The 26,400-nt window shown below is 36.1% G+C and overlaps 3 protein-coding genes across 5 annotated transcripts in view; 2 read left to right on the plus strand and 1 right to left on the minus strand.

The window, feature by feature from the left end:
• LOC131693743 (tyrosine-protein phosphatase non-receptor type 61F) overlaps positions 1–6,681 on the plus strand; it is a 37,477-nt gene extending 30,796 nt beyond the window's left edge. Inside the window, exon 8 of the mRNA XM_058981859.1 lies at positions 5,204–6,681. Coding sequence (XP_058837842.1) covers positions 5,204–5,228 — 25 coding nt within the window. The 3' untranslated portion in view covers positions 5,229–6,681. The remainder of the gene's footprint in view (positions 1–5,203) is intronic.
• A 3,373-nt stretch (positions 6,682–10,054) lies between these two features.
• On the plus strand, positions 10,055–10,701 carry LOC131693747 (immediate early response 3-interacting protein 1). The gene is made up of 3 exons (XM_058981863.1): positions 10,055–10,311; positions 10,410–10,514; positions 10,567–10,701. The coding sequence occupies exons 1-3, from the start codon at positions 10,224–10,226 to the stop codon at positions 10,620–10,622; spliced, it is 249 nt and encodes an 82-aa protein (XP_058837846.1). The 5' UTR covers positions 10,055–10,223; the 3' UTR covers positions 10,623–10,701.
• Positions 10,325–11,703, minus strand: LOC131693745 (biogenesis of lysosome-related organelles complex 1 subunit 2). 3 transcript variants are annotated; one of them, XR_009306310.1, is made up of 4 exons: positions 11,599–11,695; positions 11,178–11,530; positions 10,570–11,116; positions 10,325–10,508 (listed from the first exon to the last, which is right to left on the minus strand). XR_009306310.1 is itself a non-coding variant. In XM_058981862.1 (3 exons), the coding sequence occupies exons 1-2, from the start codon at positions 11,472–11,474 to the stop codon at positions 10,988–10,990; spliced, it is 426 nt and encodes a 141-aa protein (XP_058837845.1). In that variant the 5' UTR covers positions 11,475–11,703; the 3' UTR covers positions 10,325–10,508; position 10,987. The 3 variants fall into 3 exon arrangements, 1 of the variants encoding a protein (XP_058837845.1); XR_009306311.1 differs by having other exon boundaries at positions 11,607–11,625; XM_058981862.1 differs by having other exon boundaries at positions 10,987–11,116; positions 11,178–11,703.
• Between the last annotated feature and the right edge of the window lie 14,697 nt (positions 11,704–26,400).

Consider the following 26,400-nt stretch of genomic DNA (forward strand, 5'->3'; position numbering starts at 1 on the left):
AATCCAACTACAAAAAAGCTCTAAAACTGATGAAAACCATAGCAGCTAACAACAATATTACAATTAATCCGTCGATTGTATTGACAGATTTCGAAACAGCTGAGATAAACGCCATCGCAAGGATTGTTCCCAATTCTGTGCGATATGGTTGCTTTTTCCACCTAACGAAAAATTGGTGGAAACGGATCCAAAAATTGGGATCATCTGGAATTTATTTGAAAAGCGTGCAAATGCAGATCTCTTTCAGACAAACCCAGGCCTTGGACTTTTTGAAGCCTCAAGATGTGCCTGAAGGCATGGGTATTGTTCGTGCTCCGGATCAAATGGCCCCGTACTTCGATTACATCGAAAAAAAAACTACGTTTTGGGGAAGCAAAGGGTTGGAAAACACGGCGCACAGGCACAGGCCAGATTTTTCCCTGAATTACGGACCATGTGATTAAACACCCTCAATGGCATATCCAGAACCTCAAACGCAATAGAAGGATATCACAACAAATGAAATGCACTCTTAAAAGGTATCAGTGACCTTGAATTTTATGCGGTTGTGAAAGTATTCAAAGGGGAAGAGCAGTTCACGTCGGCGGAATATATGCGATATCTGCAAGGAGATATGATAAACCGGCGTCGCTGTAAAAAAACATGCAGGAGAGACATAAAGTTAAAAGAAGTTTTAATTGCCGACCAGGAAGATGGTACAACATTAAAAGATACCATTTTATCAATAGCTCTTATATTACAAAACCAAACCTGAATATTAATACTAATATATAAGTCATCTTTAGTTAAAATATCTCAATTTCTGGGAAATGGTTTTTTTCTGGGGTATGCACTTCTGGGTATTTGTTCATTCTGGGTAACGGTTTTCTGGGCAAAAATACTTTCTGGAAAAAGGTTTTCTGGTAAAGTGGTAATAGGGATCTTTAATTTGGAAAAATTGTGCCAGTTTTTCATATGTATTGGTAGCGGGTGTCCTTACGAGTACACTATCATTCTTAAACCTTAATTATTCTTTTATGGTTTTTAAATTTAAATAAAACAAATTGAACTGAACCAGCAAACTGACAGTTGTCCTACTAAATAACGTATCTGCAAATATCTCGTTCGCCTCATTGTTAACCGGGACAGCACCCCACACAGCATGATCTGGTACTTTGTCAATCCGCTAGCAACCTGCCATCCCAAGTTTCATCTGCAAACTATGGTAGATCTGATAAGGCAACCTATAGTGTCGTGCAAGTCGCATGGGTTTGGATGTGTTATTGTCCTAAAAGGAAACAAACTAAAAAATGTTTTTTTCAATAGTTTCGGGCCAAAAAATTGAAAAAGGACTGAGATATTAACTCACGGTACTAATCTGCATCAGAATATGCCTTAACCCGCACACCCCTAAAGATCCCTATTGGTACTTTCGACGGAATGGTATTCTGGAGAATGGTTCATTCTGTGGAAAAAAACTTCGGTGTTTTAGTTTCTGGGAAATGGTTTTCGGGGGATAGTCGTACAACCCTACCTTGACACCTTGTTGGCTACAGAGTCATCTCAGGTCTTCTTCCACTGCGTATAGCCAACGTGTTCGTGGCCATCCACGAAGTCAGCATCCTCTTCCTGGCTCTCTGCTGAATATTCTTTCTTTCGACATTCGTACATGACCAGCTCATTACAGTTTTTTATCTGTTTAACAATATCCGCAGTTTTTTATACTTGGTACATCTCATGATTCATGCTTCTACCCCACACTCCACTTTCGCATATCCCGCCGAGTATTGTCTGCAGCACTTTACGCTCGAGGACTCTGAATGCTCTATCTGCCTCTTTGAATGTATCGCTTCGTGGCCATAAAGAGCGACAGGGAAGATTAGTGTCTTATATAAGGCGAATTTATCGTTTGCGGGGATCTAAGCTGGTTACGTAGGCCGTAAAAGGCTCTGTTGGCAGTTGCAATATGCTTTTTTACCTCACGGGAAACATCGTTGTCGCAAGTCACAAGATAAACGAATTCTTCACTCACTTGAAACACGTCACCATCAAGCACTACCTCGGAATCAACACCACTAGATCTGCCTCTCTTTTTACCTACGACCATGTACTTTGTCTTGGCTGAGTTGATGACTAAGCCTATCCTCGCTGTATCAATTTTAAAAGGTAGGAAGGCCTCTTCCACTGCTCTACGATCGATTCCGTCAATACCGTCCGCAAAACCAAGGAGTATATGCGACTTTGCGATGATAGTTCCGTTAGCTCCTTCAAAAGCAATATTGAGATCTCATCTGCAATTCGAACACTTGATTTTGAACCACCCAACGTCTATCAGTCTAATCAGTTTCGCCGGAAAACCATGTTCTGACATAATCTGATACAGCTCATTTCTGTTGACTGAGTTGCACGCCGCCTTAAAATCAATGAACAGATGGTGGGTCTGCAAGTTGTACTCTCGGAATTTTTCTATGGTCATCCGCAGGCTTAACATCTGATCTGTTGTTGACTGGCCCTTACGAAAACCAGCCTGGTATTCGCCGACGAAGGACTTCTCAAGCGTTCTCAGTCTGCTAAACAGAATACGCAACAGTATTTTGCATGCCGAGCTCAGGAGAGATGTACCTTTTTAAATAGCGCACTCCAGTCTGTGCCCTGCAGCTGCTCACTACCGTTTTTGAGAGGTTCAGCCGGGATCTCGTCCTTCCCAGCGGCTTTACCGATTTTTAGCACACGTATAGCGTCCTTAACCTCGTCTAGTGTTAGTGGATCCACAACTTGTCCGTCATTTACAATGCTTATCCTGTCCCTAGATACACTTTCATTTCCGTCATTCAACAAAACCTCGAAATGCTCCTTCACCCTGGCAGCCACCATAATGTCTATACTCTTTCGGATTTTAATCGTAGCCGACCAGGATACATTCACGCGATTTTGGATTTAGTTTTCTTCGCTTGTTTTGGTCGCTTTTATGCCCAAGATTCTCAAATGGAACTGGCTTAATGCTTGTTCAAACTTCCTCTAGCGTGGATCCATGCCCTCGCGTGTCTGAGCGATTTAATAAATAAATTGAGTTGTTTATGGCTGCTGCTCAGAAGTTTTTTGTGTAGACTTGCTTCATACAATAGACATCGAGCGCGTTCATCAGCTATGCTGTTCTGATCTAGGGTTGTCGCTTGATGCTTGATACCATGCTGTTTCAGGTAGCTTTGGATACCGTTGTTCACGTTGCCGATTCGTATCACTTTTTGGTTGTCAGATTGACGTTTCACCAGCACGTGAAACTTTGAAAACATCCCGCAGTTCGAAGTGCGCCCTTGTGCGGGTCTCACTCACATTGGGACTCCTAAACGGTCCAGTATTTAATGTCATCTGTGTACGAAAATGGTAAATGGTAGCTTACCCATGTAAATAGTTGCTTCCGAGCCGATCGTGGAATGCGGTCCGGATGGACAGTTGCGTACCAAATCATCATCTATCGACGCATGGCCAATTGACGGTACGTGATCCACTGCATTAGATCCAGATCAGACCAGCATTGCGCACGCACAATGTGGTCCTTCGTCGGCCAAAGCAGTGGTATAGTAGGGGAACCTCAGTCTATGTTTCTTGGCCGCGGGTACAAAGACCGGATGAGCATGTTGCATTTGTTGATGATTTTGTAAACATGAAACCTGAAGATCAGAGGTCTGTCTAGAGTTAGACCAAGAACTTCGTCGGATTATTGGATGAGGGCATCGGCAAACCGTATTTTGCAATTTTCAGATGGAACCAGCCTTTACGATCTCGAATGCGGAAACAGGATGACTTGTGTTTTCGCAGCATTGATAACAATTTTCCAGTTCGTGAAATATTCAGTTATAGAATCCAGACCTCTCAGCAAATTGTTCTTTAGAGCGTTGCTGATACGAACCTTGTACAGGATTGCTGTATCATCAGCGAACTGTGACAGGACTCCACCTCCCGGAAGAGGTGGGATGTCAGAAGTGAAGATGTTGTACAGAATGGGCCCAAGGATAGTTCCCTGGGGCACATCTGCGGAGATGGTGAATTTGTCTGAAAAAACATTTTGCAGAGAGACCTGGAATGCTGGAAAATTTGAAAGATAATTTTTGATAATATTGATCAGATACATCGGGTAATTCTATCTATGTAGTTTAAACACCAGGCCACAGAGTACAGAGATCCATGATCGAACAAAAATATTTAAAAAACGTGTGTAAACATTTGAATTACGATAAACACTAACGCCGCCACACCAACCTATCCCAACTATCCGTCAAATCCATTCCGGAACCTGTTCGAAATCCTGAATGGATTCAGTATGGAATCTTGCTCAAAGTAAACAGCCGATTCCGTCTCGGTTGATGCATTTGAGCTGGAATTCATGCTGGAAGTCTGAACCGGTTCCGGACTAGTTTGACTGGGTAGAGGAATAGCCGCTGTCAATTCTGTTGAACTCAGCCACAAAAAACATGACGACAGTAGCGCACCTGGTTTGGATATTCCAACTACCTTCGAAACCGTTAGAGATTTTACACGAGTTGAATGCTGAAGATGGACGTCTGTTCTCTGTGATCAAAGTTTCATTTGTGACGTCAGCGTAAAGTATTCAATACCCTTGTTTATTAAACTCAGCTCAGCTACTACGTTTGACGCTTCATTGATGCCAACCGTTTACTTATCGCACAGTGTATGTGTGTGTGAGTGAGTGTGTGTGCGTGTGTGTGATTATTTGGTATCCAGTGGTGTTGAATACAATTCTGTATCATTTTTGAACAATTTGATTCACAAAAACCTGTGTAAAATTTCAAATTTTAAACGTTTAAATTAGTGTTTCACTATTGCCATCTACGCAACTGTTTGCTACACGTGTTTACCAGCTACACTCCAACTGCATTATATCGATCACTGCGCCAAACGCTTGCAAAACATGCGTCAGACGTTCAAACGTTTGCAAAACATGCTTCAGATGTCTGTTTTAATCAGATTTTCAGTATCGGATATTTACACACATTCCGATTCGAGTCTAAACGTCTGTTATCTGTGGTTAAAGTTTAGACTGGTTATTTCCTTAGCAATATCAAACCTCCTAATCAACATAAGCTCAAAGATAACGGTAACAGTACTTTTGTCGAAATCGTTCAAACTACTTAAAGATCCTTTCTAGCATCAACAACAAAATGTTGGAATTTCAATACAAATTTATTTTCTTTTTTACTTGCAGGAAACAACAAGAAACGGAAAAATGATATTTGCAAATTCCGTGGAAAATTTACTTTATATGTTGCATTTAGATCAGTTATTTAGGGCCGATGCACACCGTGGAGAAACTCCTAGTCTAACTTTGGCAACGTTGCATGGCGCGACTGTACACCGCAACCGATCATTGAAAAGCAACAATCAGGAAAGGAATGTTCACAAAGAGCCAATTACTAACAATAGGATTATAGGAAATACGAAAGTTTACAACAAGAAACCAACAGCACTGACAGATACACTAATACACATAATGTTCTATGACAGAGTAACTGCATATATTCATCATTGCTACAGCAAACCACGATAGAAATCAAAGACTGCATAATTACTAACAAATAATACAGTAAGAAACACGATTACAGCAGAACGATTTGGACTAATAATAGACATATGCACTATGAACAGTCATTTAGTACTGGCCTAAAACAGGCTTGTCGGTTTCATTCCTTTGACGTAACTACACACTAATTTCAAACAAATCCGCGATCAAGTGGTCAGTGTTAAGTCAGACCGGACTAAGTGACAAAATATTGATATCGAGAAAAACGAGTTTAAAGTTTGAATCATAGCATCATTTACATTATGATTGAAAATTATTTTTTGCCATATTTCTTGTTTATTGTTACATATTTCAAATCTGGTAAAAGTCGAATCTAGCTGCCGATATCCTTTAGCCAGTGCTATCATTATCTCATTTTTTGATGTTTGGCGATTTAGTCCGGTCTGACTTAACACCGACCAAGTAATCTCGTTAATTTCCCCAATTGTATTGGAGATCTGAATTTCAATGAACCCACCTGACGGAGTCGTCGTACAGCAGGCATTCTCCATTTTCGAACAATTTGGAGACATTGTATTGATCTTCTCAGTGGGACGAAACATTGATTGTTCAAGTGGGCAAATAACAATATCTAAGGTGTAAAAGGATTTTTGATCGCAATTTTATTTTCTGAAGTGGGTAACTGCAACAAAGAGGAAGAGACCGACAAGACTACCTAGAAGTGATTAATAGATTCGCTTGGAAATCTGTACAATATTCCTACACAATTATTTGTGGCATAACACTAGCAATCAGGTATGAACTAAATAATAGCCTATAAGGTTCAGAGATAAATCAGAGATATCGCAAGGGTAGCAGTCAGGATTTGAACTAACACATAGACGGGCATAATTTGAAACTTTTTTCAATTACTACAACCTTTGTTTATGCAGTGTGGCCTGTTAGGTTAGTTGCTAGTTGATTACTTCATGCTTAGTTGAAACGATGTTGATATTATACGGTGAACAGTTTATTTTCTCCCCTGGTTGGTTGTGGATGTTAGTTTTCAATAGTGCATATTGGTAGGATGTGTTGCGCATTATTAGATTTTTGTAGCAGTTATTGACATAGCAAAGAAATTTGTAAAATTAATTGATCGGTAATAAAAGGTATTATTTAGTTAACTTTCTTCACCTTTCAATTGAACATGTATAGAAATTCCTCCCTAATTGACATTTCTGTCTTAGTGATTCCGAATTTGGTTCCAGTGTTTTCTAAAGACGCTGAATTACTGAATAAAGACTCGCCATCTTGTCGCAACTAAATAAAATGGTTTGGCAACATTATTTTCTGCAAACTAGCACCACTGTCACAGCGTTAACTTCAGTTGACTCGTATACTACAGTTACCGCATTGCAACGTCGATAATTTTTTCATCATGAAGTGCTGTGTGAAGTTTTGTGCCATTTTTAAAAATATTGGTTTTTTCGCTTCCCGCTAAACTACGACCTTCATGCGGAATGGGTCCAGTTCTGTGGTTTACCAGAAAATTACAACATTACGGATAACTGCAATGGTTGAAGCAACTTTTAGTAGGCTCCGTAATGATAAAAGTTATGTTTTACCTTGCCTTAGAGATTCGATTCAGAAATTTATTCAAAATATTTTAACTCACTATCACATTTTTTTCCAAAATTCATTCATCAGATTGCCGCAATTGACAAGTCTTCTGCTCGATTGGAATGACATTGGCAGATCTCGTGCTCGATTAGAATGACACTGACAGATAAATGGTAAACAAACGATTGACGTGTCGAGTCTTTATCCAGAGGGATTCAGCGTCGTTAGTGTTTTCAATAACGGATCAAATATAAGCTGCGTCTCTACCTACCAAACTGAAATTACGTTCTCGTGCATTCTAAGATGGTAATACATTCAACATATCATTTATTCAAAACCTTGATGGGACGCAGATCCACGTTTATAACCATAATAGTAACCCTCTTACTTTTTGTTATTGTTATTTATCAGTGTGCAATCGGGTTGTATCAACAACCTAACATGTGCATTACCTGTACACCTACCATCTCACCATGATCGCGCTTGTGGGTTCCCTTGAGCGTTATGACAGCTCAAAAGCTGGTCTACCATGTTGCTCGGGGATGCATTGATAGGTTTTATCCAAGACATTAGCATCAAGCACCCTAACCCAACTATAGTGCCAATCGCTACGTTAGAATCGATACCAGTAGGATCATAATTATGAAGGAATAAGGATTTCATCGAAATTGATCCACACACCGACAGCCACGCCATTCCAATACCCTAGTAAGGATGGGTGCCACTTCCCCGAAACGGCGAGTGGGTTAATTGTACTGGCTGCTTCCCGCCCGTTAAAACTTTGGTAGGTCTCCAAATACGTTTTTAAGCCGGCACCTTAGCCGGTAGAGGAAGGCTCAGTTGAACGTTCCTGACTAGCGCAGATCTACAGAAGCGACTACTTACTACGGGTGTAGATAGCTAATTGGAGTTGGGATTCATAAAAAGCTTGGGGCAAGCCGAAACAACAAAAAGTGTGGTGAACCCATTCACCAAAGATGGGCTAGGGGGGTCACCGACCCAACCAAACGACCAAGTGCAACAGCAAATGCAACCGCAAAAGCAGCAGCAGCGAGAGCAGCCCAGAGAGGCCATACCGAGCACGGGCGACGACAAACCAGTGGGACGCCAAGGAAAGCTAGGGTTTCAGGTGCGCACGCCAATACTCAGCATTACCCAAGGAAACTAGGAGTCTGGGTTGCCTAAAGTCGCGAAGCAGACGCATAAAAATAGAAGAGTTCTACGCATTCGTGAAAAGTAAGGGAAGCGTGCACGGACAGATCAGCGATCTAGTGATTAGCATCAAATCCGCCGTAGCACTGAAGACCACAGAGATAGCGAAAGCAGAAGCCTATGAGACGTCGAAGGGTGACCGGTATTCCCGTTCTGTGAAAAGTGTAAGGGAAACACTAGGAGAGGAGGAGAAGCCGAAGAAGTCCAAGAAGGTCGGCGAAAGACAGCGAAACAGCCGACAAATTGTGAATGAATGGCGAACGGTAGAAGAGAGGAGTAACAAACAGAAATGGTTGAAAAACGAAGGCCGCGCCAGAAAAGTTGTAGGGGAGACGCTTTAGTCTGCAACGTAATTGACGTACGGCATACGATGCAATCCTCAAAAGCGTGAGAAAGGATCCCAAGCTGAAGGAGCTGCGGAGAATGCAGTAAGAACCAGGCGCAACCGGAAAGGCGAGATGCTGTTCGAGCTGAAGAAAGATGCATTGATCAAGAGCTCGATCGATCGGGAACTCGTAGCAGAAGCGGTGGTAGGAGAACGTTCAGGAAGTAATGGTCGAGTGCAGGAATCTGGACGAGATCACAACGGAAGACGAAGTGAGGAGCGCACTAATAGAGCAATGTAACCCGGAGAATGAGCAGATGTCAATCAGGTTGAAGATTGCGAACAGTAGCACACAGACACCAGCGTTACACTTATCATCAACTGCAGCCAATCAGCTTATGTCGACCGGTAAGATCAAAGTCGGATGATCGGTGTGCTCGTTACGATTTATTTCTACTGCGTTTCTGGTTTCGACCATCGGGCGAGAAAATGTAAAGCCCGGACAGATCTGATCTGTGCAGAAAATGAAACAAGCTAGGATTACAGGAGATAAACCAGGAAAAATCAAGCATTTTCTTCGACTTCCCGGAACATTGAATGAAAAACCAGGACATGTCCTGGGAAACCAGGACGTCTAGTCACCTTAGAATCCAGTACATTGGATTGTTACGCCATGTCTTGGAAGTACAGTCAATCTTGGGCGAGAGAGAGACGCGTAATGTGGCAATTCTATCGTGCATATAAACAAACGTGTTGGGAAATGGGCTATGCAGAAGTGCGATAGTTAGAATAAAAAGACTCAGTTTTAAGTTGGGTCTTGGTAAAGCTTTTATAGTTTGACTGATTAGGGTTCACAATTCAATTGTGTCATTATCTCTTCAGGTTTCGGTAATTTATCTGAATTGTACGTCGTTTTTGAGAAAATCTGTACTAAAATTATAATTTGTATGCCAATCGAATATCGACCCGCTAAGAACGGTTGGTTTCAGAATCGTCTAATGAAGGCCGTACGTTGGACCGACGATGGACGACGTTAAAATAACCGTTCAACAGACGCCCTTCGTTGGACCCGTGTTGAACGATTTTGAAACAATTTTTTGGACGTCTCAGTGTTACACAATTTCCACGATGTGTTACAAAGCGTTACTTTCCGAGCCCCAACTCGATAGCCTACACATTTTCTGCGTTCTTGGCTTGGCGAATCAGCTTTTCTTTAGAGAATCTGAACAGATGATCAGCAACAGTAAACAAAACGCGCAGCAAATGTATTTTCGGGTTGATCTGGGGCTCGAAAAGTAACAATATGTAACAAAGCTTGTTTTGCTTCCTGCAAGCGGTTCATTCGTTACACTGCGTAACGAGTATCCCACATTTTTTATCGATGACGTTTTACAAATCTGTCAAACATCGTCGGTCAACTAAAAATGCCAAAACATCAAAAACAGTGCGATCTTCCTATTATTTCAAATTAATGATTGTTTGTGGTTTTAAACAAAGGTTCCTCAGAATTAAACGTAAATAATTGTGATTGTGACCTATTGGTAATATTTCAATAAATTAGCTTTCGACATGTTCACACTGTGGGCTCTTATCGAAGCTTCTTTGCTATGTTTAAACGCGGTGTGTATTTTACATGAACAACGATTTCTATCCAAATGTAAGTCAGTGGGTAAATCTTTCCAGTTTATATTCTAATATTCGCACTTAAATTTCCGTTAATGTCATATGAGTGATCTTTATTTTTTCATGTTTCAGTCGGATGGGGTGCTACCAACTCTCAGATCCATGGTTTTGGTGAATCACCAACGGTAAAGGCTCAAGTTTTGAATCTGGTTCGATCCATTCGAACGGTGGCTAAAAGTAAGTTTCGGAATTATCAAACATATTTCAATTAAACTTTTATTTTTTGCAGTACCTCTGATATTTCTCAACATTGTAGCGATACTATTTAAACTCGTGTTAGGATAATGTATACAGATTAAGATTGTAATATTGATTTGAGTTAAATCTATAAAATCAATTTGTAAATTATAAAAAATAAAGCTAAATAATAGGTATAAATGCTTGATGTTGAAATGCACCTGGCATTATTTGATGAGTTCCAATCTGGTCGCGGTTCTACTATGACAGTTACCCAATAGATTCGATTTAGAATCTACATGGTTGCAATACGGACATCACTCAAAATGAGAAAACGATCAGTACAACAAGGGCTGAAACTTTGATTTCTAAATAGCAAGACCTTTCCGAAAGACGGGTATATGTAGCGCTTTTTACTGCCGTTATTTGCTAGCCAAATCTCTAATAATAGAATTATTCTAGGTTGTACCACCTTATTTTTTAGCCTTTAACGTCTTGAATTTGTTCTCTAACCGCACGGTGTACGAATCAAGTTGATATGCCGCCGCTTCCAGTTTATCCACAGTCGATTCTATGTCTTCTATTTTTTTCAAAAGCGGTTTCTGGAATATAGTTTGCGAAAATCGATCTACACCTGGAAATATTTTCAACCTTAACACTTACCAACTCTTCGTACTTCCGGTTCAGTTCACTGTTTTTGGATGCGATCGACTCCGACATTTGCTTCATCTCAAACACCTTCCCCAGCATGGCTTTGTTCATGTTCTCAATTAGCTTGTAGTCTTCCACGGTGGAGCTTAGTTCGTGTGAGATGTAATCACCGGTTTTCTGGAACATCTTTGTTGCCAATCGGGACAAGTTCGGGTCATGAGCATCAAAAGGCTCAAAGCTAGATGTCGATGTTGAGAGGGTGGGTCCTCGTTTGGGCGAATCCGTAACGCCACCGTAGTCGTCTTCCATTGTACAGAATCGACGCGTTTACAATTACAAATATTTTTTTGTAATGTGTCTTTTTCCTAGTTTTATTAAATACGATGAACTTGTATAGTACAACTTTGAATCAGGTCAGAAAAATAATGCAGACATATTTACACGAGACTGCAAATCAAAACACAGTTGCAAGAAAAAGATTTTGTTTGGATTGTGAAAGATCAAAAAAGTTTGTTTTATTTACATCCTCCAACGTGCGTTACAGTTTGGGTGGTGGAGATGTTAGCCGTAATTCTACAAACGTTGTGGTTTTTTGAAAAAGACCAATGAGGCAAAAACACGCTGTGTTACCCCACATTACCACGGCAGATGGATAGCTAACTGAGGGCGAGATGCCCCACCTGCCAACACCGATCGCCTCAATACATGCCGACAAGTGACGGGCGAACGAAATGCAGGCTCAGATGCAACAACCAGGCGGATGGCTGCGTTTTTTGCTATGAATATTAGCCCCGCCATTCGCATGCCTTTTGCCTGCCGTTCGCACGCCATCCGGTCGCCAGCATGCCTGCCGGCGGATGGTACCTTCGGGTGGGGCATCCCGCCTCCCATAGAGTAACAAATAATTCAAAGTTGTTCTAAATCAATGAAACGTGTAAAAGCTGTCTGTAAACGTCAAAATTTGACGTTTAATGACAGCTCATACTCCTTTCATCGATTTAGAAATATTATTCAGGAAAAATTGAAAATGTTTTACAAAGTACATTTAATATTAGTTAATCTGAAAAAAAGTCCTTAAAGTTTTGTATTTCTGGATTTGTGTGGATAATATCTGCATAATTTGTTTCGGAATTTTGGACTGCAGTATTTGAATTTTCTAGTTGTTTAATTGTTTGATTTTTCAGTTGTACTTATTAACATTAGTAACAGTTATACAATGCTCTACCAAGTGATGTTATGCAGCAAAGTTAGTGTGATGCAGCTTGGCCACACAGCTGAGGCCAAGTTTCCGCTGGAGAACGTGTTTGTAAATCATCCGTCGGAAGTGCAATCAAATCTGTGATCCACTCGTTCGTCTGGTTTACTCAAACATGGGTTATGGCTAGTTTAAAGCCGACTAAGCGGCAGTGAAGATGGATAACGCACATAAATGCAATGTAACGTTGCTACGGATGTAGTACTTTGATATTTTGTATAAATGATATGCTTAGGCACAATCACAGTGCGTTTTTGTGGATACCAAGTTACTGCAGATCAAATCGATACCACTCAGTCGGCTTACCCGGTACCTGGTCAAACCAGTCTACCTATCGAATCCAGTTGAAAGGCAACAACCGATTCCGAAACCTACTGAGTCAGAATAGGTTATTGCATTTGAGCTAAGTCGAAATCCTTATTGAATTCATTAAAGATACCGAACCGGTTTCGGAATCGGTTTGACTGAGTATATTTGAGTAAACCGAAGGCACTAGTACCCAGTTAAACTCATTCCGGAACCGGTTCGGATTTCTGAATGGAGTCATTATGGATTCCAAATCAAATGCAACAACCGATTCCGACTTAGAATCGGTTGTTGCATTTGATTTGGAATCCATACTGACTCCATTCAGGATTCCGAATCAAATTCCGAATGGTTTGACCGGGTACCCTCTAAGAACGGTTGGTTTCAAAATCGTCCAGTAAAGGACGTTCGTTGGACCAATTTGTACAACGTCCAAATAACCGTTCAACAAACGTCCATCGTTGGACCCGTGTTGAACGGTTTTGCAACAATTTTTTGGACGTCTTAGTGGGTATAAAGGGGCGCAAAGAGTGCAGAGAGTGAAGCCAAAAAAGTCTACTTATCGAGCAAAATTGCTACAAAGACGGATTCCAATTGTGCACGATAGGTAGACTTTTTTGACTTCACTCTTTGCGCAATTGTTCTCTATAAACTGTGGAGTAAATCGGACAAATAAGTGAATCACAGGTTGGTTTGCACATCCGCCGGCGGGTTTGATAACACCTCTTCAGGTGGACCGTCAGCGGCTTTGTGCAGCTTGGTATCCTTCGCTGCGACTATGTGGTCCAGCCACACAACGCTAGCTTTGCTGCATAACATCACTGGCAGAGCACTACGTCACTGTTACTAGTGTTATTAAGCACAACTGAGGAATGATAAATTCAATAATTTGTGAATTCAAAAACTGAACGAAATTCTAAAACAGGATAAATTATGTACATTATAACAATCAGAAATACAAGACGTTGAGAGCGAAAAATTTATAGTTTTTTGAAAATAAATGACAGAAGTAACAAAAATATATAAATTGCTTGCTAAAAATATCTAAAATTCAAGATATCTGTAATCAAAAATTTAAAAATTTTGAGATTAGAGAATTCCAATAACAACAACAAACATCCACAAAAATTAAAAAAATGAATATTTCAAAATTAAACAATGTTATTATTAAAAAAAGTCTAAAATTAAAAAAATCAAATCTTCAAAAATTCAGGAAAGTTGAAGAATTCAAATGTTAAAAATTATAAACTTCAAAAATCGAAATGTTCAAAAAGTAAGACCCAAAAATTCAGGAACACGATGATACAAAAATTCATGTAATGCAATTCAAGTATTACAAATTCAATAGTTCTAAAATACAAAGATGCAAAAATTCCAAATCAAATTAATACAACCACAATAAAAATACAAATACAAAAAGAAAAAATTAAAAATACAGAATTACTAAAATTAAAAAGCACTAAAAATACAAAAAAAAATGAAAACCCCTTCTTAGCACAAAATTCTCAAATTCAAAAGATCAAAAATTGAAGACATCAAAAATTCAGAAATTCGAATATTCGAAAATTCAAGAATTCGAAGATTTTTAAAATCCAAAAATTGGAAAAGAAATAAAAATTCAAAGATCCGGTAATTCAAAGGTTCGGAAATTCAAAAACTCGAAAAATTATTGATTAAAACATGCAAAAATTTGAAAATTCTGGTTTCAAAAATTCAATAACTCCCAATATTCAATTATTAAAAATTCCAAAATTCGAAGAGCAAAGAATTCAAAAATTCTGTAATTCAGAAATTCAAATTCAAACATTCAAATATTAAAAAATATCAAGAATTCAGCAATTAAAAAATTCTTGTTTTCTAAAATTAAAAACTTCTGCAATTCAACGCAACAACACAAAAATTGTATTGTAAAATTGTAAAAATTGCGTTTGTAACGCAAAAACACAAAAATACAACAAAAACAAAATACAAAAATATATAAATGCAAAAATTCAAAGGATCAATAAATTAAAAATTCAAGATAACAGAATACTAAATATTCAGAAATTGAAGAAATCATTAATTCGAGTATTTAAAAGTTCAAAAAGTCAAAGATTCAAAAATTCAAGAAGATGAAAATTTTAGAAATTTCAATAACCAAGAATTCAATATTTCGAACCATTCAAAAATTCTAATGTTTAAAATTAAAAACCTCGAAAATTTATAAAAATCCGATATTGAAAAATTCTTAAGTTCAAAAATTCAAATTTCAGAAAAAGACAAAATATATAAATCCAGAAATTCAAAAACACAATAATACAAACAAACTAAAATACAGAAATACTAAAATTCTAAAAACATAAAAATTTCAAAAATACAAGAATCTATAAACACAAAAAATATAAAAATACAGGGATAAAAAAGTACAAAAAGTACAAAAATGTTAAAAATACAAAATTATTGAAATACAGAAATATAACAATCCAACAATACAAAATTACTAAAATTCAAAAATGAAACAATACAGAAATACAAAAACTCATACAAAAATATAAATAAAAAAATAGAAAAACTCAAAAATACCATAATACAAAAATACAAGAGCATAAAAATATAAAAATACAAAAAATTCAATGATACAAAAAACTAAAATACTAAAAATACAAGAATACAAAAATACTCAAATACAGCAATACAACAATACAAAAATACAAATATGTATGAATACGAAAGTGCCAAAATAGGCAAATACAAAAATTTTAAAAAACAAAAAAAAAGAAAATGCAAAAATACAAGAATGCAATAATAGAACACATACAAAAACACAAAGATACAAAATCACAAAAATATAAAAACTCTAAATCACAAAAATACCAAAATACAAAAAACAAAAGAGTAAAAAAACGAAAATACAAATATACGAAAATACAAAAATACGATATTACTAAAAATGCAAAAATACCAGAATACAAAAATACTGAAACACAAAAAAACGAAATGCAAAAATACGAAAATATGAAAATACAAAAATTCAGTAATGCGAAAATACAAGATTACAACAATACAAAAATGCTAAAAATCCAAGAATAAAATAATGCAAAAATACTCAAATACAGAAATACAACAATCCAACAATACATCAATTTAATAATACAAAAATAACAAAATACCAAAATTCGAATATACTAAAATACAAAACTACGAATACGAAAATACAAAACTTAAAAAATACAAAAATACAAGAATAGAAAAATTCAACATACTGAAACCCAAAAATACAAGAACACAAAGATACAAAAACACAAGAATATAAAAACACAAAATCACAAAACTATAAAACACAAAAATTCAAATAAACAAAAATAGAAAAAAACAAAATTTCATAAATGCAAAAGTTCAAAGGATCAATAAATAAAAAATCAAGAGATGAAAATATCAAATATTCAAAAATCCATAAATTAAATTATTTAGGAATTCAAAAAGTTAGATTCAAAAATTCAATATTTCAAAAAGTTCTAACATTCAATCATTTAAAAAATTAAATAATTTCAAAATTCAAAAATAAAAATTTCAGAAATTCACCATAATACAATACAATACAATGAAAATAAAAATTCAAATTTGAAATGATTCAGAAATGCAGAAATACAAAAATACAAAAATTAAAAATACAAAAATATGAAGAAACAATAATACAAAAACACAAAAATGTTATAATACAGACAAAAAATCCAAAATTACAAAAATATAATAACAAAAATGCAATAATTCGGAAAGGTAGAAATACAGAAATACAAAATTTAAAAATACAAAAGTACGAAAACACAAAAATATAATAATACAAAAATAGGAAAACACAAAAATGCAATAAAACCTGTTTTAATCCACCTAGTGGTGTAATTGTGTCTTTCTCATTTATCAAAGCTGGTTACGTTCAGTATAACATTGAGGAAATGGCTATTACATTCTTATTACCCTTGGTAACTATATATGAGTGCACGACTGCTACGAACCTGATGAGCAACATGTCGACTCTGACACACTTGAGACAAACAAAAATATAATATTTAATTAGCTTAACAGCGCGAGTTCAATGTTGTCTTCACTTTAACATATTTTGAAATGCGCAGTGGAGGGAAATGGTAGGGGCATAATTAGTGGGAGGGGAGGATGCGTTAGGAAAAACCTAACATATTTGGGGTGAAGGGAATGCGGGTGTGAAGTTTGTCAAAGAGAGGGGGAGGGGGTGAAGGTAAGAGAGTTGGAAAAGGGTGTGAGAGGAAGGAGGGGTAGATGGGGGGGTGCAACTTCATTCTATGCCTTCCATTTGAGACTAGGTTAGTGAAAATTGGTTCAGTCATCACCGAAGTGTCTTTGATTCTGAAATATGTCCGGAACCCGGGACTTCCGGAATTATCGATAGTGGACAATATATTCCAAGAATCTAGGCTAGCGAATCGAAGTATTTTGATGTTCATTTCAATAGATTTTTAAACTATGAGGTGTTACGATTGTACCGGTTTATATGAGAAATTCCTTTGTAACCGCAATAACCAAACTGTAATTCCGGAACCAAAAATCAAGGCTGAATGAAATTCAATAGCAGTCAATGGAAGTATTATGTCTTTAATTTGAAATCAAGTTTGCAAAAATCGGTTAAGAGTTCGCTGGAAAATAGGGGGATATTAGCTTAGGAACTTGGCGGGGTATCAATAACCGCCATAGGTGGTTAATGTGGTCAAAACTACTTTGATTGGTTATTGATATAGAACCGTAAATCCAAGTAATGTTGAACCTATTTGAATATGTATTATATCACTCGGGCACTAGGGGCAGATCACTTGTGATGCATTTTTAAAAATCAGCGAAATTAAATGCATTTATTTCCATCAAAATAGAAATTCATAATGTATTTTGCGTTGCGTGCAATGTTTTTGCGTTGCGTGCAATGTTGTTTGCGTTGCGTGTAAGACGTCAAAACCCTACAGAAAAACGAGCCCGACATTTAACAAAACGTCGAACAAAGGTGATCAGCGTAGGACGTTTGTTAAACAAACTTTTCTGCGAGGGAGCGCAAGGATGATGCAAAAATGGAAATTAAATGCGTTTTTTCTAATTTGATGCAAATTTGTTATACATTCTTAGAGTGATCGGCCCCTAGCTCGGTCATCATGGTGTTACCAGTTTATAAGGGAATTTGCTGTGTGACCGTACTCTTCAATTCTTAACTCCGGAACCGGAAGTCGGATCAACTCAAATTTATACAGCAGCTTATGGGAGCATTATACCGTTTATTTGAAACTAAGTTTATGTAAATCGGTTTAGCCATCTCTGAGAAAATTGAGTTAAATTATTTGACACACACATATATACACATACGCAGACATTTTGCTATCTCAAACTGAATCGAATGGTATAAGAGACTCGGCCCTGCTGGCCTCGTTTAATAGGTCTAAATTCCGACCGATTGCATAACCTTTCTATATAAGAAAAGCAAAAAGGTGCGAAATCAGCAAAGTTCCAAAAAGTCTATTTTTCTCAAAAACATTTTTTTCGGTGTAACATAAAATCTCGACGTTTCATGAATTTTAAGGACATTAAAGGAAATACGAATTAAAATAAAAATGCAAAATACAAAAATGTAAAAATTCAAAAATACAAAAACGCAGAAAACTAAAACACAAAAATGCAAAAATACAAAAATACATAAATACAAAAATACAGAAATCAAAAAATACTTGAACGCAAAAATACAAAAATTCTCAATACAAAAATATACAAATATAAAAATACAGCAATACAGAAATTCAAAAATGCAAAAATACAACAATACGAAAATTTGAAAATACAAAAATGCAAAAATAGAAAAATATAAAAATGCAAGAATACAAAAATACAAATATACTAATATACAAAAATATAAAAATACCAAAATACAAAAATACGAAAACACAAACATACAAAAATGTAGAAATACAAAAATACAAAATAACAAAAATGCGAGAATACCATAATACAAAATGGTAAAGTACACAAATACAAAAACACAATTATGTGTTATTTATTACAAAAATATAAAAGATACGAAAATGCAAAAGTCCAAGAAAACAAAAAGTTTAGAAATACAAAAATACAAATTGATAAAAAGTACAAAAATTCAAGAGATAAAAATTTAGAAAAAGCAAAATTTTCAAAAAAAAAAAACAAAAATTCAAAAATTTATAATCAAAGAGCTTAAAAATTTAAAAACTCTGAATACAAATATTCAAAAATACGCAAATAAATTGAAAATTTCCAAAATTCAACAGCTCTAAATATCAGAAATTGATGCTTTTAAAAATTATTATAAATTATAAATTATTAAATTTTTAAATATTGAAATTTATGAATTTTTAATATTTTAAACTTTTAATTCTTAAATTTTTAAATTCCAATTTGAAATTTTTTTAATATTGAAATCTTTAAATTTCAAAATATTTTGATATTCAAATTTCTTAAATTTTTGTTTTTAAATCTAATTTTTGCATTCCTTAATATTGAAATCTTTTAATTATTAAATATTTAAATTTTTAGATGTTTAAACTATTAAATTTTTAAAATTTTTAGGTTTCTCAATCTTTAAATCTTAAAATTTTTAAATTTTCGAATATATAAATTTTTAGATTCTTGAATATTTAAATTTTTAGTATCCTTAAACTTTTTAAATTCAAATTTTTGTATTCTTGGATTTATTTACTTTTCAATTTTTTAATATTTAAACTTGAAAATTTTTAAATTCATAAATTTTTTATTTTTTGATCCTCAAATTCTTTTCAATTTTGTTTTTTCCTAACTTTTAAATCTTTGTTTTTGAAATTACCTTTAAATTCGAAAATTTCAAAAAATTTAAGTTTCGAAATTTTAAACATTAAAAACTTTTAATTTCTAAACTTTTAAATTAAAAAAAAAATAGTTTCAAAAGTTTGAATAGTTAAATTTTTACATTCCAAGATTTTAAAATTTTTGGATTCCCAAATTTTTGAATTCCTAAGTTTTTAAATTTCTAAACCTGTAAATTTTTCCAATCCTCAAATTTTCGCATTTCTAAATTTTTAGGTTTTCAAATAATAAATTTTCAAATCTCAAAATTTTTGAATCGGTAAATTTTTAGATTGACATATTTTTAAATTTATGAAACTTAATATTTCCAAATTTTTAAATTTATTGATTTTAAAATTTCCAAATTTTTAGATTCTTAAATTTTTTGCCGAGTTTCTATGTACGCATTTGAGTAGAATACGTGAGTATGGAATTTAAGGAAGTCGCTATAATTGGGATTGGTTTTGATAGTCATTTGCATAAGTACCTGGCAATGAGTATGTATTAGGTTTGGATTCTCCTTAATTATGTGATGCTACTTAACACTTACAAATACTTCATCACATGTGTGACAAATCTTCTTATCGTTTGATTTGCCTTGAAGCGGAGAGAACTATGCAATATTAGGAAGCTTTTCCTCCTGACAATTCTGATAAACTATTTCACAATTGTACATGAAACCCTTCACCTTGACTAGGACAGTTGCAGTACACGAAAATTGCTCCGGAGCAAAACATACTTACTCCTTTTTACTCCGGTTTACTAGCAGAAGAAGAAAAAAGAGAAAAGTAATTGTCTAGTTTAGTGACTCTAGTGATAGAGGGCCATTTTCAATGAGGTTTTTTTGCCAATAGGGTGTATTTTAGCCTGAATAAACCGAATCCGAGAGCGGAAATGTGAAATTTTTAACCAATGTTCAATAAACTGAAAAGAATAAGTTGTGATTTATAACACTCATAACACTAACAGTGCTTAAACAAGTGAGCTTATACAGTGGAGCTAGTGTGATGTGGCTTGGTCGCATACCCGAGGCGAAGGATCCGAAGAGGCGCAAAGCCACTGAGAATCCGCCGGACGAGGAATTGATTAACCCGTTGCTGGATTTGCAAGCAAACCTGTGATCCTCTCGTTTGACAGGTTTACTCAAACATAGGGGCTATAGTTAGTTGAAAGCTCGTACATCAGAAAGTGATATGGCATAGCCACATTAGTCAGTATTCGGTTGACTAATGTGGCTACCCCACATCGTATTCTGGTGTATTGTCAGACTTCGCTGTCCAGGCCCGTAGCCAGGATTTTGTTTCGGGAGGGGCTTGAAAATTATTGCATAAATGTATAAATTCTGATGACTTGAGATAGTCACAGTAAACTGAATGTAATTATGAAATGTTCTTAGTGAAAACAATTCCATAACTAAGACAATAGACACTAAAAACCCTAAAAATATATTGTCTGTTACAAGAAAAGCTATAGTGCATCGACGAATTAAATTTGATTATTATTAGTTTATAAGATAGAAATTTCTCTCAAGATTCATCAAGAGATCAAAGTATTTAGGGCTGATTGAAAATGCTACGCATTCTAGACTACACGTTTACAAGGTGTAGAAGACGCTAAATTGGAATGAGTACAAAAATATCCAAAAACCCGCCTAACGAAACTTTACACGCATTTGCTAAACAGGAGAACGAAACCAACGTCAAGGTTGTCTCCATGGAAAGGAATATATCAGTGTGAAATCCAAGTTTATCGATGCAAAGAATGTCCGAACAAAGTGAACTTCAACTCCTATTTTCATGATCAGGCTACTATTACTAGTTCTGTGACTTCATCCGAAGTATGCATTAACTCAACTTTATGAAATTTCTGTTTAAATGATACTGATCATGTCGTAATTATAATCCTGAGAAAAACACATGTTTTTTCATTTGACTCTCGTGAGGAATGGGTTAAACGCTATCTTCGACAATATTATCAGGCAACTGAGAATAACTATCTATTTATTTATTTAAGTAGATTCTTTTTAGATACTTTCATATCATTGGACTTACGAATTAAAAATATCGTAGACTGATTTTCCCAGATCCCTGAAACTATAGTAAAAGTCAAAATGTAAAGTGAGTGCAAAAAACTACTGATTCCACTACAATGCAAGAATAAGATCATTAGCTCATTGACGTTCAGAATTTTGCAAAACCGTTGGAACTTGAGAAGATTACCTAGATTAAGTAAATATTATATTTGAACATTTGAAGGTATTATTTCGGATTTCATGGGTTTTTGGACAATGTAAAATATATATTTCAATGATTTAATCTACTAATGAAAACTACCCAGAATTTAATCTACTGAGCGAAACTGCTCAGAACTTGTTCACTAATCGAAAGAAAATTACTTAGTACTGATTCTGAATGCTTCTAATTTACGTAAAATTAGGTAAATATGTCACCACCAAAATAACTAGAAACTATAAACACAAGTGAGCTTAATAATTTCAGCATCACTTGCTTCCGACACATGGAAGAGAACACATCGCACTTACATCTAATTTTCAAAAGAGGCTTTCTTTTAGAGTTGTCTGTTTTCAAATCACAGCAAATTATCCGTTTCCTGTGAAACTTTTGCAAAACTTTATGTCAATTCGTCAATTTTGCCTTTATGTTTGCGAATGTCTGATTTGTTCCTTGCTTCTCGCTCTCAATAATTATCCTTCCGAATGGATTCCGTTTCTCCCAAAATTTGACATTAATCTGCGAGTAAGCGATATCCGATCTTGTAGCGGAACATTGATGTTCTCATCGTCCATATATAGGAGGATCTTAATTATAGCATTGTCACTTTCAACCATGTGTTTTAAGTTGTTCGAAATAAATGGTTTCATCTGGGCTAATTTGTTGAGCGCTAAATGCCTGACATGGTAGAACTCGCTTCCGAAAGTCCAACCTCCATTTACACCTTCAGGAAATGTTCCACATTATGAATACTCGGTCCTAAGCGAATCATCAATAATTTTATAATCACCGTATTTGGCTGGAGCACCACTTCTTGCTTCTCGACAGATTACTACAGCAACAATTATAGTAACAGTTTCTTTTATTCTTTAGGCAAGACACACAATATAAAAGTTACTATTTTTATCGTTCGCGTCGCACTGGCTCGAGCAAAAGCATAAAGTGACTGAATTTCGTGACCATTGCCTTTGGTGGTTAGAAATAGCCTTCTTCAACTTTTTCTCAAAGATTTGTTCAAACCAAATGAGCAACAAATTTTGTTAAACACCGCCGGTTTTTGAAATTCATTTTTGAAAAATTTCGGGAGGGGCTTTAGCCCCCTAGCCCCCCCTCTGGCTACGTGCCTGTCGCTGCCGCTCAGTCGGCTTTAAACTACCTATAACCCTTATGTTTAAGTAAACCGGACAAACGAGATGATCACAGGTTTGCTTGCAAATTCCAGCAACGGGTTAATCAATTTCTCGTTCGGTGGATCCTCAGCGGCTTTGCGCCGCTTCGGATCCTTCGCCTCGGGTATGCGGCCAGGCCGCATCACACTAGCTCCGCTGTGTAAGCTCATTTGTTAAAGAACTGCTATTGTTAAGACTGTTATTAAGCACAACTTATTTCTTCAGTTTATTTAACTACGGTTGAAAATTTCACATTTACGCTCTCGGATTCGGTTTATTTAGATTGAAATACATTCTTTTGGCAAAAAACCTCATTAAAATTGGACATCTTTCACTTTCTAAACTAGATAATTATCAAGAGAAAGAAGAGACTACAGGAACGATTTTCTCATTGTTTCCTCCGGAGTACTTCAAGTTTCTCTTGGCATTGGAACAAACCTAACACTTTCTACGCAATATTACTCACCGGACAAAAAGGCGTGAAACGAGAAATTTCCACAATACATCGTGCAGCACCTCCAGCGAGGGTTGCTGATGTACGAAGCAGCGCGGTGGAACAGTCACCCTCCGGGTACTAGATCACAAATCCTCAAGGTGAATATTTTAGAGCAAAGCAAATGACAAATGAATGCAATAATCAGTGGATACAATTTAGTTTGCAACACTCCGTGAACTAGCAAGTGTTTATCGACTGCTTTTTTCCAACACGCAATCCACAATGAAATTTCTTCGCCGAATCAACATCTGAATAATCTTGGCTCTACTGGCTACTTTACTATCAATATAATACTTCGCTCACCTCTGGAAGAAACAAATATTTTCAAGCAGAAGAATTTGACAACGACATCAACATCTATGATCGAATATCACTATTTTGCACAACAGCAACTTTTCTTATTGAAAACACTTTTGATTGCGGAGATTCGGCTCGATCCGTAAATCACTTGCACTAGCAGTATAATCCGCTCCCCCGAGAACGGGAGGAAACACCACCGAAATTCACTGCTGTGCATCTCCAGTAAAATACCGTAAAGTCCCAAACAAAAAATCGAAAAAAAACTATGTCCCGAAAAAACACAAGTCCCGAAAAAATCGCGAAAACGGCTAAGTGTCAGCCGTCGATGAAAAAAATACAAGTCCCAAAAGCGGGCTGCGCTATTACGATGTTCGCCCGCCGTTTACTAGCCATGGCGGACGAAATCAAAATTTCATTAGCCATCATGCCTCAGCAGAAAGTGGGACATCCCTCTAAGAACGGTTGGTTTCAAAATCGTCCAATAAAGGACGTTCGTTGGACCAATTTGGACATCGGCCAAATAACCGTTCAACGAACGTCCATCGTTGGACCCGTGTTGAACGATTTTGAAACAATTTTTTGGACGTCTCAGTGGGATAGAGTTACTTTCCGAGCCCCAACTCGACTGGAATGATACCCACTGACCCAGTGAGCAGAGCTGCCAGATTATTTTTTTGAAAATCTGTATCCTCGTTACAAAAAATCTGTTTTTGTCTGTATTGAATAAAAAAAAAAGATTTTGGTAATTGATTCCCATTTATAAGCCTCAAGTATTGTCTACTATAAATTCAAGCATTAAACCGGAATTTAAATTGTGTACTTTAAAGTAATCTGTACATTTCCTAACTCAAGTTTTAAATTATTTAAAAGTGTTATCACAGAGAACAGACGTCCATCTTTAGCATTCAACTTGTGTAAAATCTCTAACGGTTTCGAAGGTAGTTTGGATATCTAAACCAGGTGCGCTACTGTCGTCATGTTTTTTTGTGGCTGAGTGCGACAGAATTGACAGCGGTTATTCCTCTACCCAGTCAAACTAGTCCGGAACCGATTCGGACTTCCAGCATGAATTCCAGCTTAAATGCGTCAACCGATAGAGTCGGAATCGGTTGTTTTCTTTGAGCTAGATTCCATGCTGAATCCATCCAGGATTTCGAACCGGTTCCCGAATCGATTTGACGGATAGTAGGGATAGGTTGGTGTGGCGGCGCTAGTGTTTTTCGTATATTAATTCAAATATTTACACACGTTTTTTAAATATTTTTGTTCGATCATGGATGTCTGTTCTCTGTGGTGTTATGGTTCATTTAACAATTATTTATTGAAGAAACGGCCAAAGTGAATGAAAATGATTTCAGAAAGGGTCCGCCAATTGAAAATTCTTAAAATCCGTGTTAATCTGTATTGTGTATTGAATATCTGTATTAAATCTGTATTCTGTATCAGGTCTGTTTCTGTCCTTAAAAATCTGTATAATACAGATAAATCTGTATAAATGGCAGCTCTGCCAGTGAGCAAATTTTCTGGCAGAGACCGCTCTGCTAGATTTCTGTAAGTCTTGGTTTGGCAGCCCTGTCAGATTTCTGCGTGCATCCTGTCGGGTTAGTTGAGCTATGGGCGCAGTGTTGGGAAATTATCAAAAAATCAAAAATCGGTAACGCATAAAATTACTACTGATTCTCTTACTCGATATTTATTATCAGCAAAATCACGGATGAGTTTAGCAATACAATGAAAATGAGAAATCCATTACGCCTTCTTCGATCTCATCATCGTGATAAGTTTTTCTTTCACACGTACTCATAAAATCATCTAAAGAGAAAATCAATCTCACCAATTATCAATGAACAGGTTGTTTTTTTTTCGCTGAAAATCAGTTTTCGGGTTGCTGCCCACTGAGAAGACCAAAAACTTGTTTTAAAATCGTTCAACGCGGGTCCAACGATGGACATTGTTGAACGATTATTTGGACGTCGTCCAACGTTAGTCCGACGAACGTCCTTCATTGGACGATTTTGAAACCAACCTTTCTTAGGGCGTGGTGACCGGTTAGCCAAAAATCGGTTTTCAACGAGAACCGGTTTTCATCCAAGTGAAGAAATTGCCCGTTATTGGCTCTCAAACGTGAAACTTTTTCGCTCGATGCGCCAACTGGATTTCATTTTTGGTACTAGTCAAATGATGATGAAAACATTTTCTTGCATTGATGATATAGGATGGTTGTTCTATTTTAATTGTTTTAAAATAAATATCACATAGTTTCACAAAAAGCTTGATTACAGGTGATTAGAAAACACTCGTTCTTTCGTTTGACACCAAAACATTCAGTTGAACTTAATATTTTATTACGAATTATTGAGATCCGGAATTATTTTTGTATTGTTGAGGTTAGGTTGGTTGTTTTAGATATGGAAAATGTTTATCTAGAAATTGGACTTATCAGTGGATAACCTCGACTACCAACAACTACACTCTTTAATCCAGTGATTTTTGCCCACCTTCGTGTTTTCTATCGAAATTTCAATCTCTGAATTTCATTTTAGTATAAATTGAAACCGGAAGAACAAATGTGAGTGAAGTAACAAGAAATTTACCATCTGGATATTTTTCAGAGGTAGGAAACACATTTTCTTCACCAATA

Source organism: Topomyia yanbarensis, chromosome 3 (genome assembly GCF_030247195.1).
Source record: "Topomyia yanbarensis strain Yona2022 chromosome 3, ASM3024719v1, whole genome shotgun sequence".
In the NCBI taxonomy this organism is placed as follows: domain Eukaryota; kingdom Metazoa; phylum Arthropoda; class Insecta; order Diptera; family Culicidae; genus Topomyia; species Topomyia yanbarensis.

Bases quoted from the DNA above. Each gene is read 5' to 3' on its own strand.
- LOC131693747 (XM_058981863.1), top strand. From the start codon at position 10,224: ATGTTCACACTGTGGGCTCTTATCGAAGCTTCTTTGCTATGTTTAAAC. The intron at 10,312-10,409 runs GTAAGTCAGTGG...TTCATGTTTCAG, and splicing joins ACAACGATTTCTATCCAAAT to TCGGATGGGGTGCTACCAAC. The intron at 10,515-10,566 runs GTAAGTTTCGGA...TATTTTTTGCAG, and splicing joins CATTCGAACGGTGGCTAAAA to TACCTCTGATATTTCTCAAC.
- LOC131693745 (XM_058981862.1), bottom strand. From the start codon at position 11,474: ATGGAAGACGACTACGGTGGCGTTACGGATTCGCCCAAACGAGGACCC. The intron at 11,117-11,177 runs GTAAGTGTTAAG...ACTATATTCCAG, and splicing joins ACCGGAAGTACGAAGAGTTG to AAACCGCTTTTGAAAAAAAT.